The sequence below is a fragment of the Lithobates pipiens genome, unplaced genomic scaffold (assembly GCF_037356315.1).
Source record: "Lithobates pipiens isolate NorthernLeopardFrog02 unplaced genomic scaffold, aLitPip1_a1.2 Scaffold_13, whole genome shotgun sequence".
NCBI classification, from domain to species: domain Eukaryota; kingdom Metazoa; phylum Chordata; class Amphibia; order Anura; family Ranidae; genus Lithobates; species Lithobates pipiens.
In genome coordinates, this window is record NW_027507718.1 from 541,477,728 (window position 1) to 541,487,971 (window position 10,244).

General features: G+C 43.9%; 1 protein-coding gene across 1 annotated transcript; it reads left to right on the forward strand.

Moving 5' to 3' along the window:
• The first annotated feature begins 1,481 nt into the window (after nt 1-1,481).
• On the forward strand, nt 1,482-9,838 carry LOC143975782 (chymotrypsinogen A-like). The gene is made up of 7 exons (XM_077478311.1): nt 1,482-1,630; nt 4,521-4,624; nt 5,891-5,970; nt 6,670-6,748; nt 6,946-7,126; nt 7,995-8,128; nt 9,628-9,838. The coding sequence occupies exons 1-7, from the start codon at nt 1,579-1,581 to the stop codon at nt 9,787-9,789; spliced, it is 792 nt and encodes a 263-aa protein (XP_077334437.1). The 5' UTR covers nt 1,482-1,578; the 3' UTR covers nt 9,790-9,838.
• The last annotated feature ends 406 nt before the right edge of the window (nt 9,839-10,244 follow it).

A 10,244-nucleotide genomic window follows, 5' to 3' on the forward strand; every position in this document is an offset into this window, starting at 1 on the left:
CATGCCCTAAACAAGGGGGCCCCCAGATCCCACCCTCCCCCATGTGCCCCCCCTAAAATAAATAAAGTCCTTTATTTAAAAAAAAACATAAAAAAATGTCCCCCGATGTAGATCCATCGTCATTCATGAAGTCCATCGGATGAAAGTTCTCAAATGGGTAAGGGGCCACCTATGATGTCACCGACCCAGCATGCACTGGTCAGTGATGTCACAAAGGGGCAGGGCCAACAACTGACGGCATCAGGTCGCCTCGCCCCTTTACCTATTTAGGAGCTGTCACCCAGCGGAGCAGACATTCGGCGGTCAGCCTTCGATGAGTGCGTTTTTTTTCAGGTCTTGGAGTGCGGCACACTTCATGATTGACAATGCTTTTACATCGGGGGGGGGGGGGACATTGTTTTTTTATTTTTATTTTTTTTCTACTAAAGGTCTTGTCAAAAACCTTTGTAGTGTTTTAATTTATTTTTGACACTTTTTTGGGTCAATGAGTGGGGGTGCAATCTACCCCTACTCATTCACATAGGGGGGCGGGATCTGGGGGCCCCCTTGTTAAAGGGGGCTTCCAGATTCTGATATTCCACCCGCAGGCCCCTCCTACAACCAACAGCCAGGGCTGTGGGGAAGAGACCCCTTGCCCCCATCAACATAGGGACAAGGTGCTTTGTGGGGGGGGGGGGGAGCAGAGCCCACCTACCCCAAAGCACCCTCCCATGTTGAGGGCATGTGGCCTGGTATGGTTCAGGTGGTGAGGGGGTGCTTGATCACCCCCCCCCCCTTTCCTGCATGGAAGGGTCTGTTACTGATGTTGGGGGTCCTTTTTTTTTGAATGGCGTGGGGTCCCCCTAAAATTCATACCAGATCCGAAGGGCCCCCACTGCTTTTTTCACTTTTTTCAATTGCCGGCAATGCTCTTTCCTTTTCATTCAGCTGTCAGCGGAGAAGCCCATTGACAGCTGATGGCTCATCTGATGTAAAGGAAGCCAGGTTTTCTGGCCCCGCTAACAACAACCAGCTATTCACTGTGCCCTCATTTTCTCAATCAGGGCTTAGAATGCACTGTAAAGCAAACATCCCACTGAGCGCCCTGCAAATTCGGGTGTTTGCCGGAAGGGCAAACAGACAATGTTCAGTCCAAACTTTTGCTCAGGCCCGAACCGTTTGCCCAACTCTAGTCTTGAATTCATAAAATTAAAAAAAAAAGACACAGTTCCAGAAAAGAGGTTCTTATTTTTTTGTAATCTAAAATATACATTTGTAATTCCTCTTTAAAATTTCTTTTTTTTTGTTTTTTGGTAATGTATAGGAAATGACCTATCAATATGTTGAATAAATAATTTCACATAGCATTAAATAACTATTCCGTGGGAGCCTTGCCAAATGGTGGCTCCTCTGACACACCTGTTACTTTACATATCAAGGCCAAAGTAAGGAAAAATAGTATATAGTTTGATCAAGGTGACCTGATGTAAGGAGCTAAAATTGTCCTTATCTCAGACAAGCTTTCACCTGATTGGTGGATTGGGTGTATATAAGCCAGACAATCCTGTCCATACTTTGTCGAACTTGATTCGTAGCAAAATGGCAATGCTGTGGTTCCTTTCCTGCCTAGCCCTCCTTAGTGGAGCTTATGGTGAGTACTGACATTCCTCCTGTATATTTGTCTTGTGTTTTAGGGTAGTGATGGCAGGAAAATACCAAGTGACATAAGACTGCCCCTTTTTATTTTTGTATTTTTTATTTTTATTTTACCCTTTTTGTTATAAATCAAATTTGTCCCAAGCTCTTTAAATTCACTTACTGTTGGCTGACTCACTAGCTCAGTCAACCATCAACTACTCTTTTGGTAAAATAAGGGGTCTTCCCCAATTCATCCTTCAGCCACCTTCCCAGGCTTTCCCGTCCAATGGCTTACTATTTAGATAACTAAGGTCCGGAACTTCCCTGATCACCTCTACGGTCTAAGACGGGGGTCTCCAAACTTTCCAAACAAAGAGCCAGTTTAGTGTCCTTCAGACTTTAGGGGGGGCTGGACTGTGGCAAGTGGGAGTATAAAATATCCTAGCGATGGTGGGAGGAGAAATATCCCCCCATCATTGATCTTAGTGAAGGAATAGTGCCCTATCATTGGTGTCATTGAAATGAATTGTGCCCCATTTTTGGCATCAGTGGAAGGAATAGTGCCCCTTCTTTGAAGTCAGTGGACGCAATAGTGTCACATGGTTGGCGTCAGTGTGAGGAATAGCGCCCTATGGTTGGCGTCAGTGGGAGGAATAGTGCCCTATGGTTGGCGTCAGTGGGAGGAATAGCACCCTGTAGTTGGCGTCAGTGGGAGGAATAGCACCCTATGGTTGGCGTCAGTGGGAGGAATAGCGCCCTGTAGTTGGCGTCAGTGGGAGGAATAGCACCCTATGGTTGGCGTCAGTGGGAGGAATAGCGCCCTATGGTTGGCATCAGTGGGAGGAATAGCGCCCTGTAGTTAGCGTCAGTGGGAGGAATAGCGCCCTGTAGTTGGCGTCAGTGGGAGGAATAGTGCCCTGAGGTTGGCGTCAGTGGGAGGAATAGCGCCTCATCCTTGATGTCAGTGGGAAGGAATACTGCCCCATCGTTAGAGTCCTTGGGAAGAATAGTGTTCCATTTGAGAAATGATGCCCGTTTTGGTGTCAGTGGGAGGAATAGCGCCCTGTGGTTGGCGTCAGTGGGAGGAATATCGCCCTATGGTTGGCGTCAGTGGGAGGAATAGTGCCTCATCCTTGATGTCAGTGGGAAGGAATACTGTCCCATCATTAGAGTCCTTGGGAAGAATAGTGTTCCATTGGAGAAATGATGCCCGTGTTGGTGTCAGTGGAAGTAATAGTGCATCACTGTTGGTGTCAGTTGGAGGAAAAGTGCCTTGTATCAAAGGGAGGAAAAGTGCCCCATGGGCCGAATAAAGACAAGCAAAGGGCTGCATCTGGCCCACAGGCCACAGTTTGGAGACCACTGGTCTAAGAAACCAGAAGCTTCAAGTATTTGGTCACTTCTGGCTTTGGTCCGATGTCAACAGGCCGTTACTGGCTCTTGAAAGGATCTGATCAAACCGATCTCGTGATCTTGCTTGATGCAAACAGTGTTCGCACCACACATGTGAGGTATCGCCACAAACCTTATAGCCGGAGCAATAATTTTAACACCAGACCTTCTGTGCAACTCTAAACTGGTAACCTGTGAAAGCTTCTAAAAGTTGCATATGGAGATTTTTAAATACTGTAATTTGTCGCCATTCCACGAGCGTGTGCAATTTTAAAGCATGACATGTTAGTTATCTCTTTACTTGGTGTAACATCATCTTTTATATTTTACAAAGCAATTGGGTATTATATTGCTGTTTTTGTGCATTAAAATTAATTAAAGTATATCTTTTCCTAAAAAAAATTGGGTTTGAAAAAAACATACCATTTGACGTAAAAATTGCAACACCTGTGTCGCCATTGGGGAGATTCTCCCTTTCCATTGTCACCAAGACCGATAGAGATGGAAAATCCACCAATTGTCACCAGAACAAGGGTTGAGGGTTAAACTTTCAATGGGGACCTCTTCTTCAAGGACAACTTTCTAATAGGGCAATTCCCCTCGTTTTTTAGTAAGTGAGAAGAAACTCTCACTTCCTGTTGGATCTCTAGAACCAAAAGCATAGAGAATTCTCCCCAACAGGACATGGGAAGCAAACAATAAATTCTGGGGGGAGATAATTTTTATTTTATATAAAACTAAAGAAGGTATGGAATGTCTGAGATTTTTGGGCGCCTTTGCTCTTTTTATTCTCTGTAGAGCTAAAAGTAATAAAAAGATGGAAGACCTGGTACTCACTGGGAGGCAACAACAGGAAAAATTCAAAAAAACATGGGCTCTCTGGCACCAGTTCATCTTCACCCCTGAAGGTGTATCTCTTAGAACCTTGTAGGGTAACCAATAACCTGGGGCATGAAAAAGTTGGGGGCTGTCCGGAATCAACCAGAATTCCCCTCCCTCTTCCCCCCATCCCGCTCCCTCCAACCCCCTCTTTTTTTCCTTCCCCCCCAAGAGTTCTTTCATACCATTGAAATGAGAAGCTGGTGAGAGAGGTTGGCAAGAGACACAAAGGAGCAGTAGGGTTGTAATGTTCACCCTACTCTCCAACGGAGGAACCGTTACGCAAAAGACTTTGGCCAACCGGCTATGGCTTGAGCTAGCTATTTCACTTGATTTATATTAAGCATGTAATGTATAGAATATCTGCCTCTCCCTCAATTTGTATGACAAACTCATTCTGTATTTCCCATTTTTTCCCCATTGTTTCCAAATTGTATGTCTATTGTTTTGTACATGCCCGTGTTGGGCACTGTTTGAATAAATAAAACTTATAATTGAAAAAAAAAAAGTAATAAAAAAAGGTTAAAATCCAAATTAATATAACATCATCCATACATAAGTAAAAAATATATTGGAATATGACATTGTGTCAGTATACATTTACTAACAGTTAGTATTTATGTCTTCCCCAGGCTGCGGTGTTCCCGCAATCAAGCCCATTATTTCTGGCTATGCTAGGATTGTGAATGGTGAGAATGCCGTCTCTGGATCTTGGCCCTGGCAGGTGTCTCTACAGGTACAACCGAACGTTTATTCCTTCGTATTCTGATCCTGAGCATTATATTACAATGTGAGAGAGGAACTTGAGAGAGTTTTGTCCATCTTCCTTGTTACTCTTGTCTAACACCCTATATTTCAGAGAGATTAGAGATTTTAGGAAGTCACATATTGTGACGTAAATCGTTTTCACATTTTTACATGTCAGTCATCACCCCTCTGAAGAAAGTCTGAGCCTTTCCCAGGAACAACAGTCCATTTTACAGCATTTTTTTAAGTGTTCCCAGGTCTAATGGCTTTATACTGACATATACTGACATGGCAAAGATGCTGAAGGACCACTCTGACGGGGGTACATTGTACATTGGCTACGGGGAACTTTAGACTTCCTTCAGATTTCTGCACTGTAAACAAAAGGCCAGGGGGTTGTAATGTGTGATTTGTAATGCAATGATATGGTGGACCTGGTGGGAGCCCATTACTGCACCCTATAAAACAACATAGTACATCCAAGCACAGAGCAGAGACATACATACATACATACATACATATAATATGTTTCCTATTCGTGTAGGCACATTAAATGAGCTGCCCTGCTCAAGTTTAAAACAGGCCTTACAGATGGGTTTTGATGCAATTATCAGGTGCAGGTGGGCCAAGTAGGAGCCCATTACTGCACCCTTTAAAATACACTTAAACTGCGGCATGCAGGAATCTTTGCACAGCCACAGCATGTTGTATCCAAACACAGAGATATAATCTATGCAAGTCCCCCCCCCTTCTGCCTGCTATGTGTAGGTGTGTTAAAGGTACCGCAGCAATCAGGAATAAAATGAGCCTTGCTGAAGACTTGCAAAGACATGTTTTAGCTAATAAAAAAAGTCCAGCCATTTTTAAAAAGGTGGTAAATCTGACTTGGGCCATCAGCTATAGTGCTCATGCTTTACATGCAATGTGCAGCCATGTTACATTGTGTTGTGGTCTTCAAGTTTGAAATAAGCCATACAAACAGGGAAAATCGAAGCTAAGCTTCCCAAAGGAGCTTGAAACCTCTCCCAGATCCTATTAGTTAAGCTAGACTTTGTTGAACACCCTATAGCCAGCCCAGACCCATGACATAATATATGTAATATGTCATGACCCTGACTAAGTTTCTTTATTGTGAGCCTAACATAATTCCAAAATAGCATTCATGTAATGTATATGGAAAAGAGAAGTTTCATAGAATAAGTAAAATGATCTATAAATAATAGGCAATGATCTGACGATTCTCCTTACTCTACAGACCAGCTCTAGATCCCACTTCTGTGGTGGTTCTCTGATCAACAATCTCTGGGTTGTCACCGCTGCCCACTGCGGAGTCACGTGAGTCTTATATGATAATATTCCACTGCAAAGTCAGCGTTCACCGCAATGCTTCACTGGTAACTTGTCCATCCAGAGCCTCTGGTTTATAGACCAGATGTGTCCTAAATATAGAACAATTTATCCAATTGTCCATCCAGAGCTTCTGGTTTAGAGACCGGATACATCCTAAATATAGAGCCATTTATCCAACTGCCCACCAAGAGCCTTTGGTTTATAGACTTGATACATCCTACATACAGAACCAGTTATCCAACTGTCCATCCAGAGACTCTGATTTATAGACCAGAAACATCCTAAATATAGAACAATTTATCCAACTGTCCACCCAAAGCCTCTGGTTTATAAACGGAATACATCCTAAATATAGAGCCATTTATCTAACTGTCCAACCAGAACATCTGTTTTGTAGATTGGATACATTCTAAATATAGAGCCATTTATCCAACTGTCAATCCAGAGCCTCTGGCTTATAGACCAGATACATCCTTAATAAAGGAACCATTTATCCAAATGTACATCCAGACTCTCTGGTTTATACACCTGGTTTGCACCCTTGTTGATTTTCAGTTATACATTTAGAAAGTGTTGGGAAACATTCTGGTCTGTGAAGAATTCTGAGATTAGATATCAGAGGTGACATCTTAAATATCAAATCAGCCTTATGGCAACTAATGACCATTTTTCTCTTCCATCCAGAACCGCCCACACCGTGGTCCTGGGTGCATATGACCGATCCCTATCGACTGAGGCCACCCAGAGAATTGCTGTCGGCAGAGTAAGTGGTTTTCTTTTTCGATATAGAGAGATAATCAGCCATAGACAGAAACTTCTCTGTTTGTCTTTTTCCATAAAATTAGACAGTCAATCATCTACTCTATTGGATACAATTGAAAAGCTACAGGTTCTTTGTATGAAGACTGGTTGGATTCACCTACATTTCCAGGAATTTCATTCTAACATAACTTTTCTCAGGCCTTCAGACACCCCAATTACAACTCCCAGTCCATCATCAATGACATCACCCTGATCAAGTTGGCCACTCCCGCCACCTACACCAGCCGCATTTCCCCCGTGTGTCTTGCTGCCACCGTCGATGTCTTCAATGGAGGAGAAAGATGTGTCACCACCGGATGGGGATACACCAGTGCTGCCGGTAAGGGAATGAGAAATTCTGCCAAAAAAACAAAACGCAATGCATTTGTGCAATTGAGATGAAAATATGTTGTACACTGAACCGAAAATTGCTCCAAAAAAGCAAATATGAGACATTACAGTGTATTTAAAGCTAAATAACTACACTATTTGTTTCCGTTATTAGACATTTTTACTTCTTTTTATACAGAAGCCATTCATGCACTGTAAATACCTGGTGATCGTGCCAATCTTCTACTGATTCAAGGGCTCTCTGTTCCTTACTGACCATGTTAAACATGGCACTGTGTGCCTGTAGTTCAGTGTTTAGCCTTGTGACATCACAGAATGACACGCCCCCTGCCCAGCCTGGCTCAGGCTTGATTGGCAGTGTCTCCAGATAGAAGTCATGCTGTCAAACCAGCTGTAATTTGTGTGTGAGCAGGGGAGTGGGCGATCAGTAGCCAATCACAGCCTATTCTAGTCAATGGGTGGATCTTTCAGCTGGCAATCCCAACCCACCCAGCAGAAGGACTCCGGGAAGGAAGCTTTGCGGTCACATGACCACTGTATTATAACCTTCATTGTAGGATTTAGTTTTTTTCGGCACATTGTTAGACACTCCACATCATGTAAAATGTCCTATTATGTGATGGCTTGCTTGTTTGTTGAAGACTTCACACTTTTTGACCTTTTTGTATAGGAATAAGCTCAGTAACGATCACACTGTGCTCCTCTAGCGTGCAATGAAGGAATAAGGCATCATAGACGTTAGATGTGATTTTGTTGGGAAGTTGTTGGGGACTCAAAGTGCCACATAGAACCTCTGTGATGATAATGTTGTTGCACATTTTTCATATTTTTTCCATTCTCCCTTTTCTCCCTTTCAGTTCAAATCACTCCATCCAGGCTTCAGCAGGCATCTCTCCCTCTCCTGACCACCGCCAGCTGCCAGACCTACTGGGGATCCAACATCAGGGACACCATGATCTGCGCCGGTGCCTCTGGTGTCTCCTCCTGCATGGTACGATTACTTTTCCTACTAGCTACCGTTGCTCGGCTAGGGAACCAGAATCCATGGCTAAGGTAGCCCAAGCCCATGTGGTTCAGCTCCTCGAAGGACCGGGCTGGTGTTTCTACAAACAAGTATACGTTATTGCTAAAGGAAACCTACTAGAGACGCTAATGAGAATGTACAATAGGTTTTGTCCAATTGTGTTTCATTTTTTACATCTAGAGCAGCCTCTCTCAACCTTTTTAGCCCAGGGGAACCCTTAAAATTATTTTCAGGTCTCGGGAAACCCCTGATAAAAAACACATTAGTTTGGGATCAGTGGGAGCAATGCCCCTTACTTTGGTGGCCAGTGTAAGAATGGCCCCTTAGCCCTTGTACACGCAGTTGGACAATTCCGATGGACAATGTCCGATAGGACCGTGTTTTGTCGGATAATCTGACATTGTGTGTGGGCTCCATCGGACTGTTTCCGTCGGAGTATCCGATGGACCAAGTTTTCCAGCTGGGCTATAAAAATTTCCGACAACATGATCCGATCGGACTTTGTCCGATCATGTGTAGAGAATTCTGATCGGACAAAGTACCACGCATGCTCAGATCAAATTCCTAGACCAAAGCTATTGGCTACTAGCCTGAACGTAGTCCTGTCCTAACGAAATAACGTCATCACGTGAAGTACGATCGGATTTTCTGACAACTTTGTCCGATTGTGTGTATGCAACAGTTTCGGACAAAATCCGTCGGAGAAAATCCGACGGATTTGGTTGTCGGAATGTCCGACCCGTGTGTGCAAGGGCTTACAGAGAGCTATAAAGATCATTGGTGTCATACCACTGGCTCCTCCACGTGGAAACGGCTCAGAACTATGTAGACACCATCAAACAGGAGGTAAATCAGCCACAGCTCAAGGAACCCCTAGCCACCTTTAGAGGAACCCGAGGGTTCCACAGAACCCTGGTTGAGAATGGCTGATCTAGAGAATCTACTTCCATCTAAGGACCTAGCACAGGACTATTGAATCATAAGGGTGGAGCTTAGCTCTGTAGGGTGGGGCATAGATCGGTGCCATATGTATATATAGAATTCAGGATCCAGAAACTCTCTGGGCACAGAAAAAACTCCATTTAGGAATTTGTTGCTCTATAAAAATTTTGTGTTATAACAAATTTACAAAGTTCAAAATTGCTAAAAAAAAAATAAAAAATATCAGGATAAATTTCTGTTACTCTTCATCTAGCTAAGCCTAGAACATTCTCTGAACGTTTGAGGTCTCCAGCTGGAACCATCACCCTTTTTTTCTGCCTCCATATATGATCCCAGTCCTGGTAGTCACTGGTGGCTGGTTTAATCATTAATTCTGAGGCATAGCTGTAAGTAGATGAATATTCTTCATGGGTGGACATATACTGTAGGGGGCGCACAGCTCAGACCAACCGAACTTATTTAAAGTAAAACAATATTCATTGTGTGAGGAGTTCTCTGGTGACGTCTCTTCTTTTCTTCTTCAGGGTGACTCTGGTGGACCTCTTGTGTGCCAGAGGAACGGAGCCTGGACCCTGGCCGGTATTGTGTCCTGGGGCAGCTCCTCCTGCTCTACATCTACCCCAGCCGTCTACGCCCGCGTCACCGCCCTCAGATCCTGGGTGGACCAGACTCTTGCGGCTAACTAAATACCATCCAATCCTTTTATGATACTCAATAAAATTACCTTGTAATCAATATTTTGTTGTGGATTCATTTGCCTAGATGTGCTACATAGTAGGTGAGGTTAAGAAAAAGACACAAGTCCACCAAGTCCAACCTTTTGTTCACAAAGTAGATAAAGAAAAAAATATATACTTTAATGGCTTCCCAGTCTTAGTCCGTAGGGTTCAGTATTGAGTTGGCCCGCCCTTTGCAGCCATAACAGCTTCAACTCTTCTGGGAAGGTTGTCCACAATCTTTAGGAGGGTGTCTATGGGAATGTTTGACCATTCTTCAAGAAGCCCATTTGTGAGGACAGGCACTGATGGCGGATGGGAAGGCCTGGCTCGCAGTCTCCGCTCTAATTCATCCCAAAGGTGTTCTATTGAGTTGAGGTCAGGACTCTGAGCAGGCCAGTCAAGTTCCTCCACCCCAAACTCGC